A 25,484-nucleotide genomic window follows, 5' to 3' on the forward strand; every position below is an offset into this window, starting at 1 on the left:
CACTGCTCTAAATCAGTGTTTGCTAATATCAAAGAACTACAAATAAGTGTTTCAAAGTTAAGAGAAGAAAATGAGTCTGGCTGGTCTAAGGCTTTGTTTTGTAATTGGCAACTTGCTAAATGGGTCAAAGACCTCATGAAAATGGGATGTTTAATTGTAATTGTTATCCTTCTTATTTTACTCCTTGTGCTGTGTTTATTATCCTTTCTGCAAAGGGCCCTGCAGAGGACCATAAATGCTGCATTTATAGTTCAGAAACAAAAAGGGGGAACTGTGGGAACCAACAGCTGGACTGAAGGTCTCACAGATTTCGACTTGGACGCAATCGCTTTTTACCCGTGAGAATTCAGTTTGTACCCTTGAGAATTTTAGCATCAACAGAAGCAAAAAACCAAAACAACAGAAGAAGAATGCACAGCTGTTCGCGGGAGGCTGGTTTTGGGTTTAGAATGGGTGTAGGTAACCAATAATTTGTAAGGTAGTAACTTAGGAGCCAATGGATACACAGCACGGGTGCCAAGAAAGTGTATAAAAGAGGCTTTGTAGAATTAAAGATGCTTTTTGCCTGGAGTTGTTGGTGTGGTTTGTGCCTGTCACATCTGTCTCAACAGCAACAGAACCAGTGCTCGCAGAGAGGCTTTTATATTTTACATTCTGAAGCCTCCTGAATGCACTCTCAATAAATGTTCAGTGTGTGTAAGTTCCTCAGGTAGTTAAACTCCGCCGTGGCCGAACAGGGCAGGTTTACGACAGTGAAATGAATGCTCACGTGTTCAGAATCCATCCAGGCTGTATCAACCATATAGCGCTAGCTTCCCCTTCTGGCCAGAAGAAGTAAGGGAGCCTCAAGGCAAGAATCACAGGAATTATTTCTCAATTTTATTCCTCTGCTGTTGCAGTGGGGAGGGATGGTACGGTGCCGCAACCTTCCAGAAGCGCCGCCAGCAAGGGAGCCACTCGTCAGGCCACTTCACACACACAATCACACACGCATGCCAGGGAGTTTGTAATCCACAAGAGGGTTGACAACAAGGAGCAGGGAAGGGTCCTTCATATAGAGTTCCACAAGTGAGCTTTATTGGGGTCTCAAAGGGGAAGGGGTCCAGGGACGAAGAACAAAGGATAGTGGAGGGTCCAGGGGTTTTATGTGGGGCTGGATTAAGGGCGGAGACAACATCAGGGACCAATGGATGGAGGGCGACAGGGAGGAGCATAGGCGGGTCTAAGGTCCAGGAACCAATGGGGAGACCCTGGGGGAGGAGCCATGGCACATGGGCCAATAGGGAGACAGGGAAGTGAGAGCTTTCTAGAAGGGAGACATAGAGGGTAAAAAAGGGGTAGGGAGGCCCATGAGCCAACCAGGGAGACAGAACTGTGGTACATTTACATAATTAACATAATCAATGCAAAGCCCCTTGGGAGAGTTGCCCTAACCTAAGAGAGCCCTATGGCTCATCCTTCCAGGGGGCTGTTGTGGTTCCTTCGATAGACCCACCAGCCTCCACACTCTGCACTAATGATAAACACAAATTTTCAGACAACAAATTAATGGCTAATTGCCAGTGGTGGGGAAGTGCAGGCAGAACATCTTTGATTCTTGCAACACAATATAATGGTATATCGAGATGGGGCTGCTACTTGAATCTACAATTCTTTTCTAAACATGGACCTAGACTGGAAAGCAATTAGATGAAACTACCAACTTCTGAACAAAAAGATTCCAAGTTACCCTTCTGGACCTCTGTTAGCTGGTCCTAGAAACAAATATTTTACTTCTTTTCATACGCTCTGTGCTAATTTTCCCCATGCAACTGCATCAGTTACGATTGTAATGGGGTTTGTTGTTTGGACTTTGGAGTTTTTTGCTTCCCTTTTTGTCTAATTTAAGGATTCTTCTTTCATCTTAATTCTGTGGTACAATATTTTGTATTGTTAGGCTAAGCTTTGTAAATGTACTTACATGAAGGTTTACTTTGTGGTGTAAAGCAATGACACAGTATGATCCAATGGGCTTTTTAACAAGCCCTTTCTAAGTTAGTCAGCCTTCTAGAATGTTGTTTTGCTGTATTTCTGGATGGGTTGATCATACAACAATGAATCTTAGCAAAATATTCCCTTTTTGTCATTTTCATGCCCATCTGCTCCAGCTGCCTGGAAAAATGGGACATTTAGCTCGCACACAATTTTGGATTATAAGACCAAAGTCTTGCTTTTGTGGGCATGTTGGAGAGTAAGCAAGAAAACACAACGTGTATGCGCACACCTACTGTCTTAGTTTGAAAGACAGATGTCTGCCAAGGAAGGCAGGAGCCTCCCTCGAAATGGAAAATGTAACCCTCTTCCCTCCGAATTAATATAATTTTGAAATTAAGGGGCTTTCAGGCAAAGATATGAGGAATAGGAATAACAGTTCTTTACTAATACATACATATATATATATGTATAACAAACAAACGACAATAACTATGGCAGTAACAGCAAACAATCACAAACCCAGTGCCAGCCTTCTCGGCTGTCAGGCCCTTTCCCCTCGGGTGCAGTTCCGCTCGCAGCCGGCAGGGGCGCTGGCGGCTCCCGGTGAGCAGGGCAGGTGCGATGGTTCCCCCGCGGCTGCAGGGGGCGCTCTGGAGCGAGCTCGGGGAGCACGCGGTAATGGAAGGGATGGAAGCAAGGCTTCACAAACCCCTGGGCAGCCAATCCCAGTGTCTGGCTGGACCCTCGGGAACAGCAGGCTGGAATGGCAGGGACGAGCACAAATCCCGGGTGGCAAACGAGATGTATCCAAACTGCGGAGCTGCAGTGGGAACCCCCAGAGGTCTCGGCAGGCAGGGCGTGCGGAGCTACAGTACCGAAGGCTTGAAGCAACAGTGGGGGCAGGGCAGCCGCAGCCCGGCTCCCACTGGGGCAGGGAAAGGCTTGGGATCCCGGGGTTTCTCTCTGAGGCACACGAGCAGATGGTGAAAAGGTCCCTCTTTTAGTGAGATAGGGTGTTAGGGTCCCAGTGCAACAGCCGCTCCAGCGAGCATGCTCCACTCATGGTAGAAGGACGGCAGCCGAAAGCAGAAACTTGCAGCGGCAATGAACTCTCTCCACAATGACGGCAGCCCTCCTCTCCCTCCAAATGCTGGGAGAACAAGAGAGCTAGGGACTGTACCCAACCCCTTTTTCCCAGTTCAAATCTCACAGCATCCCCCCCCTACACGAGAAAACCCCGGGTGAAAGAGAGTAGCCAATTGGATCCCTCCCCCTGTGGCCAGGTCTTTTGTCTCTCTCAAGTAAACAGTAATTTGTCCCCCTGGAAACATGTATGGGGAAAATTCTTTAAGAGAAAAAGAAAACAAAAGGAGAACTCCTAAAACCCCAGCATCCACACAGCAGAGAAACAGAAGACTTCCAGCATGATAAACAGTAGCCTCGTGTTTAAGGCACTTGGGTGGCCTGCCAGAAACATCCTTCCCTGTTCACACCATGGGTTTGGTCCCAACTGGAAACACTTAGATTTTCCTACATCTCAGTCTTGAATCCTGACTATCAGATTTACCATGGGCTTGGTCTTCATCTTGGCTGTGTCTTCCTGGAGCAGAAAATGTCTTGATATGTTTTGCTGCAATGTTATGTTCCTATGGATAATTCTCACCATCTCACTTCCATCAATTGTGGTTTTCACAGGCTAGTGAGGCACTCAGTGTGGAACAAAGAACTCTGAGCACCAATGCTGTTGCAGATGCAGGGAAAAACACCTGAATGTGTGGCAGTGGTGAGCGGTGGTAAGGTGCTGTGACCTTCCCAAAAGCATCCCCTGTGGAGCCGCCTAGCGAGACCTCCATACACATGCAGCACCACAAGAGTCACTCAAAGCTGGACAACTTGGTAAATCCACTGGCAGCAAAGAGACGAGAAGGGTTCTTGTATGGAGTTCCACCGGAAGGTTTATTCCACACAGGTGAAGGGGGTCCAGGGACAAGAACCAAGAACATGTGAGGGTCCAGGATTAAATATGAGGTTGGTAGGGGCGGAGAGTGCACCAGGACCAATGGCTGGAGGGCATCGGGGCGGTACACCGGTGGTGTCAAGGCGCAGGAACCAATAGGGAAATGCAAGGGGAGTGGTGAGGGAACAAGGGCCAATGGGAGAGTAAGGAAGGGAGAACTTTCTGGATCAGGGACACATAGGGTAGAAAGGGGCAGGGAGGCCAATGGGTCAATCAGGGGAACACAACTAGGATACATTTTCATAACAGAACAGGGTATCCTGGGAGAGGCCTTTTTGGTCACTCTAACCTGGGGTGTGTCTCTCCTCCTAAGGTACCTTCCTCCAAGGGGCTCTGACGTTCCCCAGTGCCACGGGCCCACTGGCTGCCACATGAATACATGAGAGATTTATGCTTTCACTCTCAATGCTCAGATTGTCTTCAGTGGTACATGGAGTTGTGCATTCATCATTGATTCCTTGCCCCAGTGTATGCTTCACCTTGTAAACTGCAGTATTCACTTATGGTGTATAAGATCATGCTCATTTCAAACTGACATAATAAACCCTTAGCACCCCGGGCTGGCGGGAAGGAGGATTGTATTTAGTCACTTGAAAGTCTCAGTCCTCTGCTCAGGACTGAGTCTTTGGCAACTACAGAACTTAAAAATTGCAGCCAATCAAGACTTTCCGTAAGCAAAAAGTAGCTGGGAATGAGGGTGTCTCGGCAAAGTCAAGTGCCAGATTGTATTACACTTTTTATGTTTACTAATATGCTTGCTAGGGTTTCATTGCTGTATTGAAAAAAGCCAGGAAGAGGCAATTAATTATTTCCTTTTCAGCTGTGCAATAATGAACTACATGAGAAATATTTTGGTACCATGAGTCATTGGTGGCCATGGAGAAAAACATATTCTTTAAGCCAAGCTTTTAAATACATTTTTAATTGAAAGAAAAAAAAAATTTACTGGCAAATGACTTGCTATTCCAGGTTTATAATTTTAACAATGAATCAATCCTGGAGAACATTATTTAACTTGCTTTTACAAGCAGTAGTAGTATATGAATAATGTTCGGCGGTTTTGCCTATCTAGTCTAGTAAATGCCTTTTTTTCCTTTTGTTACAGAAAAGATAGTTGCTTTTGTAAGAAAAGATGGTTTTATCTGTTCCCTTTAAAATTATTTTACATCAGGCAGTTCATCATTAACAATTAAAAAACTTGTATTTAAGCAGTAGAAAACTCTCCTGTAATGGCTGGTGTCATTTCTCACTAATGTGCCAACAAGGAAATGTTGAAGTCACTGCTCTAAGGTTTTGTGAAAAAACTTCAGCTCCCTTGTTTATAAAAACATTACACAAATATAAACCATAGTTATTTAAGATCTTTTTTCCTCTTCTTTCTTCAGATGCTGTCTTGCAGGTCTCAGCCAAAGCTCAAAGAGCAAATATCTTTTTCCAGGTTCTGGAGCTCTAGCAGCCCTGACAACCTTATGGCTCCTCACCAGCACAAGTACGGAGAATCTGCTCAGCCATGGAGTTGTCCCCTCTGTGTAGGTGGCTGAACCTGGGAAGCTGTGGTAAGGCTGTGTTCTCCACACCTAGCCAGACAGCTGACTTGCTGCTCTGTCCCAGCCTTTGTAGTAAAACCTTGGGATGCTCACAGTCACCAAACACCTGTTGGTATAGCTGTTGGTGAGCCTTTGGGGAGATGGACTTCTTATGTGCTATGTCCTTGCCTGAGTCGCAATTGCAGATCTGAGGCCTGGGCTCAAGTTGCATTTCAACAGGCAAACTTTCAGCTGTGAATATGCTTCCTAGTGGTTTCATTTCAGCTGTCCAATTATCCATTAAGATAAGGCAGGAGGTATATTTTGTCTAGAGTGCTAAATCTGTCCTTGAAAGGCTTAGCCTTTCTTCTTGAAAGGAAGGCTGTAATCAGTGGTTACCTTGCTTCATGTTTTGCTGTAAAGAGGAGGTTGCATCAAAGTTCTTTCTCTTCTTCTGTGAAAACTGAAATGAATTGAGGGGTGTCTTCTGAAATAAAGGACAAATGGTCATTCGGTCACCAGTATAGTTTCAGTTTGTACCATGGCAGGGACTATGGTTTTGTATTGGCCTCTACAGCACACAGCTGTAAAGAAGTGTCTATGACTACATTAAGTACCGTTGTATTAATTACATGCACAAAGATTACTTTGGGGTTTCTTAAAGAGGAGGTGAACAGAGCAAGGAAATCAGTGCTGCCAGAGAAAGAAAGAATGAACTAATCCAACTAAAACTGCAAGGGGAAGCCAGTTAGGCTGAATTTAAATTTGCATGGTTGAATTTGGCAGATTCTAATGTTAATATTAATCCTGCTGTGAGAGGTTACAGAAGGGTCTTTTTCTATTCTTTTGCAATGATCTGGATTCGGCTGCACACTTTGCCTGAGTATCTGTGCCTCCCTGCACCTTCAGCTTATGGCACAGTATTTACACCACTTTACAGGATGTTTGATTTAGTATTGGCTCAGAAGGAAGACTGCCATTTCATGAGTTAACAGAAGTACCTTTTTCTTTAACACTGGGATCAATTTGCAGTAAGGAGGTTAGAACAGATAATTTTCTTAAATCCTGGACAGCTTTTCAGACTGTGATGAAATACCTATGGGGTGCACATTTTTATTCTTCTGACATCCTTGGGGAAAAGAAGAAGCAAAGAGAACAAAGAATATGAGTTTAATTTGAAATAAAAAAAACCCCAAATCCACAAACACACTCCTCCCACTCCAAATTTGAAAGACAATATGAAAAAAAAAGGAGAAACAGAGCCTGATGTGGAAAATTACTGAACTACCCTCCTCAATAGCTCAGCAACAATGTTAAGTAAATGAATGATGAACAGATAAAGAATACAGAAGCCAAGAGAAATCTGTATGTTGGAGACCAGAAAGCACAAATACAGTGAGTCTGACCAAAATTCATTGGGCTGTGCGTAATAGCGACAAAAAAAAACCTTTTTACCTGCATACATTAAATGACCATAGGAGGAACACAAGAGCACCGTATAGTATGGCAGGATGTAGATTAAGGAGACTGTAGATATGGTCCAGCTTCTAAGGGAGTATTTTGCTTATTTTGGATGAGGTTAGAGGAACAGAAAATCAGAGGTGGTAGAAGAGCTCTCAGTACTAGAAGACCTGTGTTACCTCTATTCCAGAATATTGAAAGAAAGGGTGTATATAATTGACAAGGCAATAGGAAGTCTTCCTCTCATTCTGGCATTTGGAGACTGTAGTCTGTGACTGGTGAAAAGCAAACTTGTTGAATAACCGAGTTGGGGGGAAAGGGGAACAAACAAGAGGTGACTTGAGCAATTTGGATTTCCAGACCTCACGAGTGTGCAAAGTCTTGAAAACAGTTCTTGCAGGAAGACAACTCTAAACCACATACATGCCTGTTGGTGGCCTTATCAGATTGGCAGTACAACTGGTGGGCTGTGTAAAAGAGCAGCAGTTTTGTTCTGAACTGCTGAGTGCACGCTTTAATCTCATTTCTATTATTCCGGTCCACAAGGTTATCATAGACAGAGAACTGAACAATCCCCTCTCCTCTATAGCGTTGATGAAATGTGCAATTTTGCAAGCCTGTTCATCGAGGTCACTGAAAAAAGTATTCAAGTTGGGAGAACAGAAAGGGGCATAAACTGAACGATCAATTAAGCAGTAGTAGAATGGGTTTTTTTTTGTTTCTGCTGTTATTAAAGTAATAGTGGGGATATGCTACCTAGGTGTAAGCAAACAGAGAGCCTTAGAAAGATTGTTAATGAAGAGATACAGTGATCCACGCTAACTGTGGCAAATAAAGACCTGGTTAAACAGAAAGACCTCACAAGGCTATTTTGAAATGGGACTTCTTGTCTCTTTCTGCCGTGGTTTCATCCCATGCTGACAGGGACACAAAATGGCCTATTTTCTTAGCCCTGAACTGTTTAGTTCTCTGTGTGTCATAATCTCCTGGACTGGAATAACAGCAGTGAGACTAAATCATGCATTCAGCAGTTCAGAAGAAAACTTTTGCTATTTTACAGTCCGTCATTTTCCCTGCCCGTGTGGTGACACTGTGAAAAATTCTTTGAAGGACAGTGCAAGGCATTGGGAACAGCTCAATCAGTGGATTCTGTGCATTTACATTTATTGTGAATAAATCTGTGTACTTTAAGAAGATGAGCAGAAAGGATGGCAAGATGGAGATATTAAAAAAAAAAAAAAAAAAAGAGCGAAACAAACCCCACCCCACAATAAACAAACATTCCATGCAGGAAACTTTAAAGAGGAGGTTTAATGAGGCTGGAAATAACCGTGATTTAATAAGCACAAGTGGATATTTAAGCTTTTCTTCTCCCTTCCGAGTGAATGAAACGAAGTGGGAGGACTCGAAATCGCCATGCACGGCTTCAGAGTGGAAATTGCTATGATTTCAGGAGAGAAACGATGATTTGAAACATCATTCACTGTAAGGGTACAGCAGGGAGACTATGACTCCATGGCCATGGAAGTTTGCGTGCTCATGGAATGGCCAGCCCTGAGCCTTGAAGCCCTCACCCCCCGCTCTGAGGGGGATGGCGGGGACACCCCGCGCCTGCCCCGCCGCTCCCTTCCCCGCCGGGCAGCGGGTTCCGGCTCAGCCTGAGGGCGTCACTTCCCGGGGCGGAGCGGGGCGGCTCCGGTAGGTGCCGGGAATGGTGGGCAGCGACCGGGAATGGCGGGGAGCGGCGGCTTTTCCCGTGCCTTCATCCCCTCAGCGGCCGCCCCGGGCTGAGGCGGCGGAGCGGGAGCGGGGCTGGGGCAGCCCGGGCGCCTCGGGGAGGCCTCAGCTCCTCCAATTTATTTCTAAATGCTGTTGTGTCTGAAATCCCGCCCTACCAGACCTTTTTTTCCTCTTTCTGATGAAAATAAGTGCAAATATAACCTCATCCCGAATAATTGCTTAAAAAAGCCCGTCAAACTAGAATATACCGCCATTTCCGTAGGCATAAGGATTGATTGTTCCTCGATTTGTAGTGTGCTGCAGGTGCGCTCAGAGGCTTATTTAAAAGTACTTTTTTTTTACCTGCCTATCTATAAAAATAATATTTTGATTTATGAAGTATGATAATAAAGAGGTACTGTGCTATTGATTATATAGCTTGTTTTTACTGCATCTGTTCAACGGGGAAAGGGAACTAATTTTTTTATTCATGGCAGCAGGTGCAGATAAAATAAAAGCTGATGATCATGGGTGTGCATAAATTTCATTTGAGTCCTCACAAGTGCTTTGAAGAAAGTAAAAATGTTTTGCTTTCTTTTTAGGGTGTCTGCAAACAGAAGTGAACTGACAACTCTGGTAGTTTTTAATTCCAAAAAATATGAAGATTCTCACTTTGCTGCTGAGATTCCCTCATTGTTACTTCTCCAGAAGAACTTACTTCACGAACTTTCACTTTGCGTCCCGAGCAGATTTCCTGGGCATTGAATCTCTTGGGCCAGCGCACTGCTGTCGTACAAAATGGATTTGTTCATCAAATGGTTTGAGGAGAGAACTGTGCCAGCAAGCAGCCCCTGAGCAGCAAGTAGAGAGACTTTCTGACTGGGAACAGAGACTTGTAGACAGACTTTACCATGGACTAATCCAGGGTCATAGAGCTTGTTTAGCCGAAGCCATTACACTTATAGAATCAACTCAGAGTAGGAAGAAGAAAATAGCCCAGGTGCTCCTTCAGAAGGTATTATCCTACCACAGGGAACAAGAAAAGTTAAATCAAGGAAAGCCACTTGCCTTTAGAGTGGGTTAGTCCTTTTATGTCTTGTCTAGTAGTTGCTTACATGTGATTACAGTCCTCACCTTTTATCATCACTGCTGTTTGTGGTCTGTAGTCTTGTATTGTTATTCTTTTGTGGTTTATAACCAACCTAGATTACTTCTGTTGTCCAGTGGAATTATGCCTTGAGATGAAAAATGATTTGAAAATGCTTTAGAAATTAGTGTTACTTCCTGGGGGTCTGTCACTCGGAGTGTTTTTGGTAACCATTATAAGCTGAAACATTAGTTAGTTTGCAGACTGATGCAGATGTTATCTACACTTAGGGAAAGATGTAGTCAAGCAGATGTGGTCTTTTCCCGAAGCAGGTGTTTTCTTGAATACTTCCTGAATCCCTTTTTTAGTCTGCAGAAGGAAAAGCATGCACCTTCCTGTTTTATGGCCCTCCTTTAAAGCAGCGTACTTTTCAGCTGAAGGAGACTTGAACCTGCTTCTCTTGGAAGCTGTAAAATATTTTTCCCTTACAAAGAGATGGACTGCTAACGTGTCGTGCCCAGCTGTCATCTCTGCTGTCTGTACAAAGGTAGTAAGAACAAGAACTGGGGCATGGGAGCGAGAAAAGTTTGGTGCTAATCTTAGTTTGGGAGCTTTGACATGCAAATAAGTGGCCTCATTTTTTTGAAAAAACAGCTCTTCAAGGTAAGGGCTTGCTTTTGCTTTAAGAGTGTTTCTTTTATAGTAAATCTGAAAGATCCAGTTCTAGTATATAACATTTTGAAAGTTCTGAAGGATAAGTCTTATGGCATAAATAATTTTATTTGGAGGGAAGGAAAAGGGTGTGGATAAACCCAGTGTTATACTGGTGCGAATAGGATGAGGAGTGATGAAGTGCTGCTATGTTGGGTGAACCAAACTACGGTTTTATAGTTTTGGCATAGCTTTTATTTGCTTTTGTTGTGATGCTGTGTTAAAGTATGAATTGTTATCAACTTAGATGTTGTTGGTATTCATGAGATGTATTACTTATTTGACTAACAAAATGCTTTTTTCTTCCTAATATGATCATTTAGGGTTGTCTGGTCCTCCTGGTGCTGGAAAATCAAGCTTCATAGAATGCTTTGGGAAAATGCTTACAGAAAGAAAACACAAAGTGTCTGTGTTGGCTGTAGACCCTTCCTCTAGTACAAGTGGTGGTGAGTGTGAATTAAAGTTTGAGTCAGGTTTCTAATACCTTGTCAGCTACAGAAGTATCTCTTTGGGCCAAGTGGAGGAAAATTTGGTGCCTATAACAGTAAAATATAAAAAATAAATAAATCGAGTTTTCATATTTTTTTCCAATGTGATACGAAATTGGGAAACAGGTGTCAGTGTTGTAATTCTTCCAGATTTCCTCTTTTCCAGGGTTCAAATGTTGCCTTGCAATTTTATGTTTCTGAATTTGAATTTCTTCGAAGTTGTGCAGGATTACTGATTACAGGCTGTAATCTGTAACTCTCCAGTAAAAAATTATAGGGAAATTACAAGCTGACCATGCCTGATTCATGGTTTCTCTGATACTAATAATGCAATCTCGATCTTTTCATAATGGGTAGCTGCCAGGCAGCATCATTAATTTTTCCAGCTTCTGTGCTGTTAGAGGTGTGTAACTATTTATAAAGAAAACAACTAGAGCATTGCAATGGCGTGGAGCTAAGACAATGTTCTTGAATGCGTGCCTTCAGGATGCATCAGTAGAATAGCAAAATGTGACAGCAAGGCTGCAGCAGTTGGAAGAATTGAGCATCCCTTATCTTTTGGGGTGTATATCGAGTGCATAGATCTCACTGAATCTGATTTACAGTTTGTTTGAGTAGAAGGAAGGCAGGACATGTGTCAGCTCTCTTAAAACGAAAAATCCACCATCAGGGAGTGTCAGAATCATAATGTCCCTTTGGATGGGAACAGACAAGATTCAGCTGTCTGGCCCGATGTGTATAGGCCTCAAAAAGCCATTCAGGAATTCTGGAATTCTTTCTGACCTAGCACAAATTCTTCATGTTTGTTAGCAGTAAGGTCTGCCTGTCAGGCCTTTCCAGCTTCTGAGAAGTGGAAGAACCAGGCAGTAACTTCTAGCCCTCAGCTAAGCCTTGAGCAACCATTACTGGGATATTCATTTGACTGACATTGCCCAAGAGATCTGTCTTTTCTCACTCTTTTATTGGTGGGACGGGGGGAAAAGGGGAAGTTTGGCTGTGTTGCACTTTTGAAATAATTTAACGTTAAACATTCAAGGTTCTCTACTGGGGGACAAAACACGGATGACTGAGTTGTCAAGAGACATGAATGCATACATCAGGCCATCTCCAACCAGTGGGACCCTGGGAGGTGTCACAAGGACCACAAATGAAGCCATTCTGCTGTGTGAAGGAGGAGGCTATGATGTTGTTCTTGTGGAAACAGTAGGTATGTGCTTAAGGTTTTCTTTTAATTGTCCTGCTGTGACATGAAAGTAAGGTGTGCTAATAATTGCATACTTTCTGCCTTGATTTTGCCCATGTTTTCATACATGGTCACTGGTTGAACATGAATGCTCGTTCTGTCTGTTTTCTAGTCCTGTATGTCTTTTACAAAACTAATGTGTTTCCAGTTGTCTTTGTTTTGTTAATGGGATTTGTTGATGGGGCAGTGCTGGGATCTGTTGTAATTACTTGTCATTAATGTGACTGAAAGTTTGTAGTAAATGGTAAACTCTGAATTTTATTTTTTAGGTGTGGGCCAGTCAGAATTTGCTGTGGCTGATATGGTTGATATGTTTATATTACTGCTACCACCTGCGGGTGGAGATGAATTACAGGTATTTTTTGATTTCTCTTCTTGGTTACTACCTGGGACTAGAAAGAGAAACTTAAATTCAACAGGTAGTATCTGTGCAGAAAGTCCATATCAATAGTATTTTGTCCATTATACTGTTATTATTAAGTATTTTCAGTGTAATCTACTTAGTGCAGAGTTAAGCTCCCTTTTCTTTTGGTTTTTAAAGTATTAGGATGTAAACTTTTGATACTCTGTGGCTCAACTTTGACATGTTTACTAGTTGCATATATTTTTGGGGCGAAAACTAGAAACTAACAAAGCCCTTTGACCTGCTTTTTGTGATGAATCAGTGTATCACACCCCCTCTGGGTACTCCTGGTTTCTTTCCCTGTTGCATTTAGGGCATCAAACGGGGCATCATTGAGATGGCAGATCTCGTTGCCATCAATAAGGCTGATGGTGATTTAGTTGTGCCTGCCCGGAGAATCCAGGCTGAGTACATCAGTGCTATGAAGCTGCTTCGCAAGCGTTCAAAGGTTTGGAGGCCAAAGGTTTGTGCACTTCGCTGTGCTTTGTGGGGCTCTTTGGGTCTGGTTTGGGTTTTGTTTGGGTTTTGGTGGTGTGTTTGGGTTTTTTTGTATTTTTTCCTCCCAGAAAAAGTGCTGAATGAGTTAGGATTGGTTTCTTCTCATCTGGCTGTCCCAGTCTCCCTGGGCTCTTTTATAAAAATTGCAGTTGGTTGTTCAGTCTCACAGTGTGCTGGAGAGGTGATTGCTGCTGTCTGTGCTTCACCTCTGATCTCAAGGTGAGTCACATGAAACACTGCAAAGCCAGTCCTCCTCCCCAGGACTTCTGCCCTGAGCTACAATCTCTGCACTAGCAGAACTATTACTGACATCAGGAGTTTACTTTTTTTAAACTATGCATATCTAAAAATGTCTCTTAATCTACTTCTCCCTCTGTTATAACTCTGAAGCCTGTGATTATCTTTGTTCTTTCACTAGTTCATGTGTGTCCTTTACTGCTTTAATTTTTTTGTTTGTTTGTGTCTCACATAATGAAATTGTCTAGATAATTGGAATTTTCATCCTCTGGGTCTTCAGTTTTAGTGCTGTATTTTGTCTACTAAAAGGTTATGGTGGATTTTTAAGGAGAAGATTCAGTACTAATTTTTAATATGTGTATATAGAATAAGCAAACGCACACACTCTCACTTCCTTTATAAATAAACTTCTGTCTGTAAAGGAGGTTTGTTCTACCCTGGTATTGAAATTGACCCATGAAGTTGAGTTTAAATCAGCTGGGCTGACTGAGGTTTAGCCTTTCTTTTCTAAGTGTGGAAAGAGAGAGAAGCTTTTTTAAAAAAACAGGCTGTTCAATTTGAAAGACTGTGCTGGATGTCTGAAATATTACTGGCAAAATTAATTCCTGTTCTGGAAAGCAAAGGCAAAAAAATAGTCAAAATACCTCATTTCTGGCATATTTTAAGTACAAAAGAATAGCTACCAAAATACGCACTTAACTTTACATTTAAGTAAAAGAGCAATAATGTACCTTTTAGCTGAAGGACTTACTAAAAATGATTCTCATTATACAAGCTGTTGGACAAGGCCTATTTATCCCAAATACTATGGATCTTAGGATCTACTTTTAGTTAGTAGAATCCTACATTTTTTGGAGGGGAAAAGAAAAAGGCACAGAAATGCTTAGAACCTCATGAAGTGAGTATTGAAGGAAGTTTCCCTCACACATTTCTTAATTCCCCTGCAGTCTACCTGATCCAGTAATTGAAACCTCAAGGCCAGCAGCTAACTTGGCTTTAACAATTCCTCTGGATCCGACAGGTACTGCGCATCTCTGCCAAAACCGGGGAAGGGATCTCGGATATGTGGGATAAAATGACTGAGTTCCGTGACCTCATGCTCACAAGTGGCGAGCTGGTTGCCAAACGACGCAAACAGCAGAAAGTGTGGATGTGGAACCTTATCCAAGAAAACATGCTGGAGCATTTCCGGAGTCACTTGGCAGTCAAGGATAAGATCCCACTTCTGGAAGAAAAAGTTCTTAGTGGAGTCTTGTCTCCTGGACTGGCAGCTGACCTGCTGCTGAAGGCATTCAAAGATGGTCTCTAAGCATTGTTTTCTACTCTGTTCTTGCTAAGTGCACATTTATGTAAATGTGAACATTAAATACACTTTTTCTATGTGTGAATTCAAATGTTTTACTGCAGCAGACATGAATAGAATACCTATCCAGTACTCTGCAAAAGAATTCTGTTGGATTCTGTATATGCAGCGATCATGACAAATCCAAAGGCTCACTCTCAGATTACTACACACTATATTGGAAAAAAAATTAATTTCCAAATTCCAATTTGTACATGCCATAGATCTGTTGATGAAAACTGGATGCCCATGTAAAATGGTTGGTTTTGGGAGGGTGGGAGAGTGAGGTTTGTGGTGGTGCAAGGTTTGATTCTGGTTGTGGGGTCATCTCAGTGCAGTTGACACTGCAGCTTTCCATTCTAATATAGCAGCAGCTGTTGCCATAATGGATTGCATTTTCTTTCCTCACCTTGAATGACAGCAAGAACATTGGACTGCCTGACAGCACCAGACCACAGCCTTAGTTTTAAATAAATTGTATACATATAAATAGAACATAGTGGTGTTTGGTCCCTCTTTGGAAGCTGTAGTTAGTTATTATACACTGTACAGTAGGAGAAGGGAATTTTAACCATCCCAGTTTCAAAATAGACGCTTTATTAAAAAGCAAAATTTAGTTAAGACTTTTTTTTACATGCAGACATCAGATGGAACAAATGTTACCCATAATGTTTTAATAGCAAATGTCTTTATACTAGAATAATTTATCTCTAAAAATAATGTTTTATGGTTTTCTGATCTGACATGTTTTTTGGATTCAAACAAAATGGCCAGGTGTGTTTGGTATTTTTTCTTTATCTCTTGCAGAAGACAGGACTGCTTCCAACCAAAAGCACTTTTATTTTTTTATTTTCCCTTGAGAAAAATCTGGGCGAAACATTTTCCTGATCTGTGATCTAGAAAGCAGAGCTCATCTGGTACCCACTAAATGTGAAGGATAAAGTGGAAAAGTGCTGATTTTTGGAGACCTGACAGTAAAGCCAGTAACACAGGAGAATTTGGTGAGCCTGTTGGTGCTTAGATGAATTAATTTTTCAAGAAATATAATGGAAGTGATGAGTTTCTCAGTTTTGATTTTCCGGACATGTACATGAAAGGTATGGTGACTTTAGCTCAGTTTCACCTGTTTGGGCTCTGGCAACCCAATTCTAGTATAGCACTGAATTGGGTTACTTAAATCCTCTTTTTACCTTCAGGGTGTTTTCATTCGGACTTTTTTCCCATCAATATATTTTTTTCTCTTCTTTCCCCTTGTCCCAGTTATTATATTTTGTTCCCAACTTTTTCCTGCTAGACACTGTTTGCAGTGAAATACTACAGAAGGACATTGTGGTGTTTTGGGGCTGAGGCATTTCTTAGTTAAGACATTTTGCACTGGGGTAGCTGGTATTAATGGTTTCCACCACATAAATTGTCAGAACTTCTCTGACCACTTATTCTTGTTTCAATCAGTACTTTGGGATTGCTGCAATCAATCAACAAAGAAGCAGCTATAGGAATGTATGGAGTGGAATGTATGGAGAAGCACAGTGACTGTTATGACCATGCTGAGTTGTGAGAGAAGTGCAGTGCTTACAGTTTCTTTTTTCTTTAAACAGCCTCTGTTGAATGTGACAGAGAGTGCCCCAAACCAAAAGCAATGTCTTGTGTCCTTGTGTCCTTTCATCTTTAAATATTGACTGTATTTTATGGTACCTTGTAGAAGAAATGACAGTCAGCTGGGAAATTAATTAATGAGAGCAGCAGCATTTTAACCAGTGAGTTCTCAACTTTTTGATAGTCCATTTGTTTCAGGTGGCAGTTTTTGAGGTGACCTCATTTGTGTTTATCTGTTAGATCAAACCCTTATTATGGTCATTACTTTGTCTTCTGTCAGGGACCACTGTTCTTGTCTGTTATACACAAGCTGCCAAGCAAGTAAAACTAAAACCTGCAGCTTTGTTTAAATGAGAACTGCTCAAGCAGATTATGTTTTACAGCTTCTTCAGTGTTTGTTTTCTGGGTGCAGATCTGCTGATCCACTCAAGCCATGGGCTATCATTATTTTCTCATTTTGTTGCTTCTTTTACAGTATTGTTAATTTACAAATGAACTCTTAGCAGAAGTGCAATGGCTTAAGCAGGTTCTTTGAACTGCATTTTCCTCTTAAAGCAGAGCATTAAATGAAAATCAGCTTTGCCTTCTTTATGTGTTCAGTTGTGCCTCATGCTTCAGTAGATGGAGAAATCCCTTCTATTCAAAAGGGTCTTTGGAAACGAAATGGTAAATGAGGGTCCCTGCTTAGTTTTTCAGTGATTCCCTACCAAACCGAAAGGCTGTACTGTGCAAACTGTGAACTGAGCCTTCCATGTGAGAATCAGATAGGTTTTTTTATAGCCTGTAAAATTTTGCTGTGATGTGTTTTGGAATCAACTGGTATTCAATTAATTGTGCAGTTTTGTTCATGCTCTCATGGGCTGGCAGATGCATTGTCCTCAGAAAGACTGCAGAGCTTCAGCTGGTAGGCTACAACTCGGTAAACAATCCAGTATGTCCCAAGATAGGGAAGAACATTTCCAGCTTGTCATTTTTAGCTCTGTGGGATTAAGTTGGCTAAAATGCATTAAAATATTGCTATACAAGTAAACAGGCTTCTGAAAAAAGATAGTAAACAAATCTGTTGAGTAGGATGTTGACATATTCTTAGTTTCTGGAGTTGTCAAGCTGCTCTCATGTTAACACTTAAACCCAGAACTATTGCAGAATAGTACGGGGAAATAATATAACTTCATGAGAATACAATAGCAAGATGAAGTTTGTAGCTGGAGGTATGATAAACTGTTAGACAAATGAGTATGGGAGGTAAAGAATAAACTCTTCAAATACACAAACTTGTTTCCTACAAAGTCTTGCAGTTGTCTGTAAGTGTGAAACTTTTCCCTAGGTCCTTGTGTAATGGATGTTGCTGGTGTTTCACAGCTGGAGAAAACAAGTGTGGTGAGATCAAGTGATTTATCCAGGACTCTGAAACAGGTCAGAGAGTGTAAGGGTTACAGTTCAGTAATCTTTACTCTGAGCCCCACGTATATTTACAGCCACGTTACTTAAGGTTGAAAAAATGCTCTTAGCAAGTTCATGCTCTTAGTGTGACTTATTCCCTTTATATCTAATCTCTCTGTTTTCAGTGACAGGACCCAGTGACCCCTTCTTGACTACTGCTCTGTTGTAATGTCCTGCTTTAAGTAATAAAAAACTTCTCTTTGATATCTAATCTGCCCTCGCCTTCTGTAAATGCATTACTTCCTGTTGTGCATGCTGCTTCAAGCCTTTATGTTCTCCTCGCATATATTGCTTTTTTGTGAAGTCTGCAATGTGTTGGCTATTTGAGATTTTTGGGAATGGGAGTTGAGTAAAGCTAAAGAATACCAAGGAACTTTTTTTTTTTTTAAACTGTATGCAGTTCCCTTCCTGAAGTTTTCTTTCTTAATATGGCAAGATTCAATTACTGACTTGCTCTGTATTGGTGTAAACATACTTATTTCCCCTTTATTTTCCTTTCTCAGAGCACTCTATTGCTCCCCCTTGGATGCACAGTCAATAAGTAACATACTCCATGAGTTAAAATGAGAAAAACACTTTCAAGAGCTTAGTGCTTCTGTAACTATTCCTGCTGGACTATTCTAAAACATTTATAATTTGATGAATGATTAAACAGATGTTGATAAGGAGTGTATTTAAGGAAAAATTAGTATGTTCCCCTGAAACTTAAGATTTGGAGAGTCATCAGTGCACAGACTGACTAGCGACAGGATTCCTTTTCCAAAACCAGTTCAGCTACTCCACAGTCATTCTCCACACTCCACACATTCCTTACAGTTTATTTAAAAGTAACCCACCCACCCCATAATGGAACATTAACAGCATTTTAAAATTGAGAATAACAATTTCAAAAGTAAAAACTTATAAGCAATTAGAGTACATACTTAGAATGGAAGGATGACGGGCATACTCTCTTCTCTCCTGTCATACTAAAGCGTGGTTTAGATGGTGAACAAGGAAGGAAAAGAGGAGCTGACATTCATGACAGTGTATGGAGAAGGTACATTATGGAGCAGCAAGAAGAATGCCTATTTTTTTTCTATTCTTTCCTCCCATGGGAGCATAAGAATTATCTTGGATAATTTACTGTGAAGCCACAGAAACTGTATGACCCACAGTGTTTGCCATGTGAGGCTTACAAAAATTGTAAATTCAATTCCCTTTCCTATCTTTTGGATTTTTATGTTGCATGGGACCATGTGACACTTGTCCTTTTGCACTAGGTAGGTTTGTTTGTAATTGTGCTCTAAATGGGGACTAGTTATAAGTTCTTGTAGTTTGAGTAAATGATTGTTTACTTGTAACAAGTTAAAAGCTTCACCTTTCAGAATGCATGGTAAGATTCCTGTATTTTTCCTTAAAATATTATGGCAAAGTGAGTTCCTGCTCTGTGTTGTTTATTATGTCTCCATTTCCTCTTCCAGCTCTTCCACTGGTGGAGTAGCCTATAAAAGCTTTAGTAATGGACCTTTTAACATGACTCAAATATTCATGAAGTTAATCAGGGACTGATAACACTTTTGCTTTGTTTCTGCAATTGAAAGTGACTAGTACAACCTAAAGATTACAACATATGAGAACCCAAAGGCTATTTTACAGCTTCAGAGGCCTGGGCTGACCTGCCCTGTGCAGGTTGCAATGGCTGGGGATGCGGAATGTATGTCTAATGAGAAGATGCTGCACGGGCTCTGTGGCTCGGAGCAGTACACACTCACACTGCTAAAGGTTTTCTCCTGGCCCTGAATCTGTGATCCTGTTTGTAGTTCTCTAATTGCAACCAGCAGAAGACAAGAGGAATGTTGGTTTTTATGATGTGTTGCTTAGCAGCGTTGATCAACAAAAGTACAGCCTTTTCTTTTCCTGTAACCTCGGTGAACCCGGGCTCAGACAGAGCTCACCAGCGGAGAACAAGGGTTTCTGAAGTCATGTCAAACTCCTGTGCTGTACCTTGTTAGCAGCGTCTGAGGGAAACCGTCTCTTCTTGACCTCTTGGTTACCTTTGCCCTTTACTCCTCTTTCTCTCTCTCATCAAATCTTAGAAGAAAGCAGGCACCATCCTAGGAAGATATGGAGGATGGGAAATACAGGGACAAGTCAACTATGCTAAGATGTATCCTGCCTCTTTTCAGAAAAAGAGCTGAGCTGGTTCCCGGACTGTGATGTCAGATCCTTCTCTCATGGAAGGAGAAACAGACTTCAGCCATCACAGTAAGGTCTATTCTTATTTAGAGAAGCTTTCCTAGTATTTTGAAGTAGGCAAAATAATCCACAGAGGAAAGGGAAATTGGGGCGCTAAGAATTTCCTGGTTTACATCTTTTAGAAGGGATTTCACAAACTGAACTAGAAGGGGTATTGAATGTGTTTGAAAATGATTAAGGATCTGCACTGAATGTGTGCTTTTATCTGATCAAATCTGGCAAAGCCTGTAAAATAAGTGCAAGGAATAAGTTGATTGTTTCACCTTAACTCTAAACTGTAAATTGTTAGTCTGACTGGACAAAGGCTCTTTAGTGACACCAGAAGCTGCAGCAATTAATGTGCCTTATGACATCCGAAGCTTAGACTAGGAGCTTTTACTGTTGCTCAGATGCTTGTCTTTTAGTCCTAGATCTGAGTAAGAAACAGCTGACTATTTGTATAGTTCTTCTGCCAGAAATGTTGTTATCCTGAGTCACCTGTACATTTGTGGACATTAGGTGGAAAATAATGCCTTGTCAGTGTGCTGGTTTTCTCCTTTCCCCTGTGTCACCTCCACCACTGACTCCTCCCCTCTATTCATTGGTAGCTTTTCAGAGCACTACAGGTCACTGTATTGAAAGGTCAGCATGTGTTTCACAAGCCTGTTATGCTCTGGTGTCCCTTCTGTTTTGAAGTTTAAAGAGAAACTCTGCTGTTCAGCTATCCCAATCTTGTAAAATTCATGTAGAGGATTAATATTGCTGTAATTGCTTAATTGTCATCAGATAGATCAGATATTCATTCCAGAACAGGCAGCTGCATAGGAAACTGGCTTCTGCCCTACATGCCATGTCAAAAGCATGGCAAGTGCATGGCATCTGGCAGAGCTCAATCAAGTAAAATAATCAGCAAATGGGAATGTGAATTATTTTGCAAATATTGTTCTTTTTTTTTAGATTGCATAAATCTTAACGAAATGATCTACCTCGAAATCCTGACTGCTATCTGAGGCTGAGAGGAATGACTTTTTGTGCCCTTGCTTGCTGAATAGAGCAAATTGTGTTCACCCAAACAGATTTCTTTATTTTGAGCTGTGAGTACAATTTGTCTGTCTTCACTGAACAGCAGCTGCTAATACTTGATACCTGTGGGACTCAAAACAAGTGGCTGAAGCCGTGTTCTTAACTTGTGATTTACAGGAGAAGTTGAGAACTCTGAACAAGATCAATAAGCTTTCAAAAACAGTTTCAGTAAAAGTAAAAAAACCTCTTTTGTTGAGTGCTATGATACAGCACTTAAAACCTGACTGGTTCTTTCTGCATGCAGTGGCAATAGAAACTGATTAGATTTGAAAATTAATGTCTCACACTTCAATTCAAATATTGTTATCCTTCACTTTTCCTTTTCACTATGCATTGGAATGTGACATTCTTAGAAATGAAAAAGTCTTTAATGTGGGACTCTTTAGTACTGTCATTTCCACACCTGCAACAATGGAGCAGACCACGGCCACTGTACAGTGCCAGTACAACTAAAAGCCACTGAATGCTTTATTTCTGTACTGACATAAAACAGTTATTTTGAATTACGATGTGTTGAAAGTCCCAGTTTCATGTTTTGCATGATGCACATGGCTTTCAGTTTAGCTGGAGACACTGCTCCAGACACTCATTTTCACCACACACAATTCTTTCCATGTTAGAAATGCTGCTGATTCTCCACACCCTGAGGTCAGGAGAAGTCAGCATTGGAGCATGTGCCTACACGTGATGGAATAAGGTCCTAGAATAAAGGCTGCCTGAGGTTTGTCCTGCTAGGAGGGTCAGTTTTCCATTTTTGGGGTGGTATACTTCATATGCAATGAGACAGGAAATTTCAGAGGGAAACTGGGATAATTAAAATAATCTTGTTTGGCCCACTGCCAATTCTTTCATCTCAGAAAACATTACTGTGGAGACAGGCACAGATCCTGTAAATTAGTCTAGTCTGAATAGCTCTCATCTAACATTTTTGAACATTGAACCTTAGTGAACATCTAAAATGCAAGGGCATTTCTGTGGGACAGTTTGAATACTTTTGGTTTCCTAATTCATTTTTTTTTCTTTATTGGCTGTTCCTTGAGATTAAGGCTGGACTAAGTGGATCTTCAGGTTAGTGTGGTATTTCCTCATGTAGATTGCATCACAAAACCACTCCAGAAGAAGATATTTTCATAAGCAAGACTTGTGTAAATTAAGAAGAGAAAAAAATGTGCCTGGAAAAGCTGAAATAGAGATTTAAATATTGCACAAGCTGGATCGAATTAAAGCTACTCTTGTTTCTCAGCTAAATCTAGAAGCCGTAACATTTTCTTCTCCTGTGCTTAATCTAGAGTGTTTGTAATAAACCACCTTGTCTGCATGCCAAGAGATCACCACAGAGAGAAACAAATTGCTGCTGCTAACAGAAGTAGATATTGTTAGTCTGAAAATTATTCCTCAGGCAGCTTCTCGGTAACTTTGTTTTCCAGATGATTCCTGATGAATCAGTGGCATCGACTCCCAGAGGAAACAGTTGCTCAGAGAGTTCTGCTGCGGTGACACTGGTGTAAGGGCAGGGAGTGTGCCTGGGAGCCGGGCAGCTGGCTGGGAGCATCCACAGGCCAGTCCATAGGTCTCCTTCCATACATCCCCTCAGCAGTACTTATGGAGAGCCCTTAGATGGTGCTGTATGGCAGCGCTTGGCCCGTCGGCACCTCCGCTGCCTTAGGGATGCCTGTGCCCCACCTCAGGGCTAAAATTTGGCTATTATCAGTCTAAAGAAAAAGCAGGTTCTGGGCACTGTTAATTAGGATGAGTAAATGAAATCTGTCAGTAGATACATATTAAATATTAAATTCAAACGCAGATTTTAATAGCTGCCGTAATTTAATTCTTAAAAACTTGAATCATGTCATGCTTGAGCATCCATGCCAAATGTATTGCTCTCTTTGAAACAAAGGGCTTTTAAATAGTAGTTGAGGAGTTTTTGAGGGCATTTGACAATCATCCTGATGGAAGAATAGTGTTCACCCTGGAAAATTCCTCATGTAAATATGGGTGTGGTGGTGTGGCTTTCAGGTTAAGTCTTCCATGCTGTGAAACTCACTTCATTTGTGAAGAATTAGAGATGCAGATTTAGGAATTTGAGCTGTGCTGTCAATTACAAAGGAATTGAAATGGAATTTCCTCTAGCAGGATGAGTTTCAAGCCACAAAGTGAATTTTATTTGGAAACTGTTGGTTAAATTATTAAAGAGAGTTATTGGACAACTCTCAAATACTGATAGTATCTTTTGTAACAACACAGGAGAGAAGTGAGGTGTTGAAAACAAATTGATCGCGGCCCCTTGGAAAAGAGTTATGTGACTGGTTTTTCCCAAGTTGGGAATATAGCATTCCTATAGTTTTACTGCGTGCTTATGCATGTTCCTGTATTTTTTAAGTGTTTTCCACCTGTTCCTGCAACTTGAGGGGGTTAAGCCTGGGAATATTCTGCCAAAGCAAATGAAATATGCACATGAAATAGTTCATGTTTTCAGAATGACTTCATTTAGTCATGACTTTTATTTATTTATTTAGAGAGAGAAAGAGCTGGTGTTTTTACAGTCTCTGCTTTCTCTGCTCTGTTTTTTAATCTCTGAAACTTCCTATAACTCTTTTTTTTTTTTTTTGACATTTGAAATGTCCCAGGCTGCATAAACTGAGTATCCTCTATGCCTTCCTCTTGTCCCAGTAGTTCTCATCCTGTGGTCCCTGCATGCTGTTATTTTAGGTGTACCCTTTACCATTATGTGTGTTGCTAACATTACCCTGAATTCTGCTGCCATGTAGGTGGGACCAAGAACTGAGATTTTCTTTCTTGTGAGTTGAGAAAGAAACTAGCTTGAAAACACTGACAAGTTAAATGTTACTGGGTGGTGATTTGTAGCCTAAAGCTGGTGGCTATAAATTCTCACCTGTGAAAAGAGAATCTTGTAGCTCTGCACAATATGTTCTTCCAGCTGCAGCTGAATTTCTGCTCTGTTAATATCCTTAAGCAGCTGCAGCAATGTGTCACACTGATCTGGCATTTTGCATCCCCACAGCTCTGCTCAAATATTTGAACTTAGTAAGGCACTCCGCTGAGCCGAGAGGGAGGCGAATGTTGCTACGACTTTACAGAAAAAGAAACAGCACCTGGGAGGTTAAAGCAACTTTCCCTCACCATGCAGCAAGTCAATGGTGGAGCTGGAATTACAGCTCAGGAGGTTCCTGGCTCATGCTACACCACGCTGTGGAGAAAGGTCATTTCCCAAAATAGTGCAGAAGGTTTGTTATTGATAATAGGGCAACAAAGGGCTCTAGATGTATTAATAGGTCACTGTGTGCTGTCCTTAGTGATACATAATTCAGCAACCTTGCAAAACGGGCTACATCATATTTTTCTGCAGCAGTATCAATTTCACAGTTGGTTTTGTCTGCTATACTCTTGATAGGTATTTTTGTTTTGGCTTTTCTAACACAGTTTTATTTAAGGTAAGTAGGGACATTTACTAAGTAGGCATGAAAAGCCTCCTGGTTAGCGGCCACATTAAACTGCAATATCCAGCTCACCTTTCAGGTCAGCGCAGCTCCTCTGCCACTTGGAAGCCACTGAGCAGAGCTCTGCCTGCCTGAGGAGAACACAGAGGTGACAGAGGATTTTGGTGACAATCATGCCTGGCAGTGCAGGAGCTGAGCTGCAAAGATGGGAGCCCACAGAGCTGCCAGGTTTGGTGATGGCCTAAGGCCTCCCAGGGAGGAAGGCAAACTTCATCCCCACCCAGTGGGACTGAGTAGAGGGTGCTGGTACTTGTGAAGGGGTTTTCATTGAGATTTGGTCCCAGCTGTTCCTCAAATCACCTTGGGCAAGGGGTATTTGGTAGCTATTGTTGGAGCTTGCAGATTTTTATTTCAATCTGCCTTTTATAAAATGCTGTTGATCCCCTTCGAACTTTTTTACTTTGGCAATGCACTTACTGAAGGATTTTGTTTCTTCTCAAAATGAATTATTTGACCTGCTAGGTTATTCAGCAAATTCAAAAGTACTGAGTACGAAATAAGTTAATTTTTTCACTAAGCACACAGATCTATGCATCTGCAATTGAAAGAACAAAATGGTGTTTTGCCTTCGCCGGGTCTGAAGAATTGCAGTGAATAATGGTGGGAAGAATGACATTCAAAAGCAAATTTATTCAGTCTCATTATGGTTTGAGTTTGGGTGAAGAGTCTCCAACAGGGAACACCTGGGGAGAAAATGTGGAAGCCAAAATGTGTAAGGAAAGTTACGCAGAGCACATACAGCATACAGAGATGGCAAGGGAGCTGTTCTCTCATCTTAATTTCTGTGCATATGTGTATTTGAATTAATGAAGCAATGTGAGCTTTATGTGCTGCATTTGCTTTTTAATGCATGTTGGTTGAAGTAATTGGATCTATTGTTGTGGGCACTGGGAATGCCAGCTTGGCTCTTACGGTCACTGA

At 41.5% G+C, this 25,484-nt stretch overlaps 1 protein-coding gene across 2 annotated transcripts; it reads left to right on the forward strand.

Annotated features, from left to right (window-relative positions):
• The first annotated feature begins 8,601 nt into the window (after positions 1-8,601).
• On the forward strand, positions 8,602-17,949 carry MMAA (metabolism of cobalamin associated A). Of its 2 annotated transcripts, none has more exons than XM_042049845.1 (7): positions 8,602-8,676; positions 9,300-9,776; positions 10,819-10,941; positions 12,020-12,190; positions 12,496-12,581; positions 12,943-13,092; positions 14,386-17,949. In XM_042049845.1, exons 2-7 carry the CDS (start codon positions 9,356-9,358, stop codon positions 14,671-14,673), a joined length of 1,239 nt encoding a protein of 412 aa, XP_041905779.1. In that variant the 5' UTR covers positions 8,602-8,676; positions 9,300-9,355; the 3' UTR covers positions 14,674-17,949. The 2 variants fall into 2 exon arrangements, with proteins under 2 accessions (XP_041905779.1, XP_041905778.1); XM_042049844.1 differs by lacking the exon at positions 8,602-8,676 and adding an exon at positions 8,683-9,021.
• The last annotated feature ends 7,535 nt before the right edge of the window (positions 17,950-25,484 follow it).

The sequence above is a fragment of the Corvus kubaryi genome, unplaced genomic scaffold (assembly GCF_017639235.1).
Source record: "Corvus kubaryi isolate FWS band 111438036 unplaced genomic scaffold, C.kubaryi_AGA036_p1.0 71, whole genome shotgun sequence".
In the NCBI taxonomy this organism is placed as follows: Eukaryota; Metazoa; Chordata; class Aves; order Passeriformes; family Corvidae; genus Corvus; species Corvus kubaryi.

Bases quoted from the DNA above. Each gene is read 5' to 3' on its own strand.
- MMAA (XM_042049845.1), top strand. From the start codon at position 9,356: ATGAAGATTCTCACTTTGCTGCTGAGATTCCCTCATTGTTACTTCTCC. The intron at 9,777-10,818 runs GTTAGTCCTTTT...ATGATCATTTAG, and splicing joins GCCACTTGCCTTTAGAGTGG to GGTTGTCTGGTCCTCCTGGT. The intron at 12,582-12,942 runs GTATTTTTTGAT...TGTTGCATTTAG, and splicing joins CGGGTGGAGATGAATTACAG to GGCATCAAACGGGGCATCAT.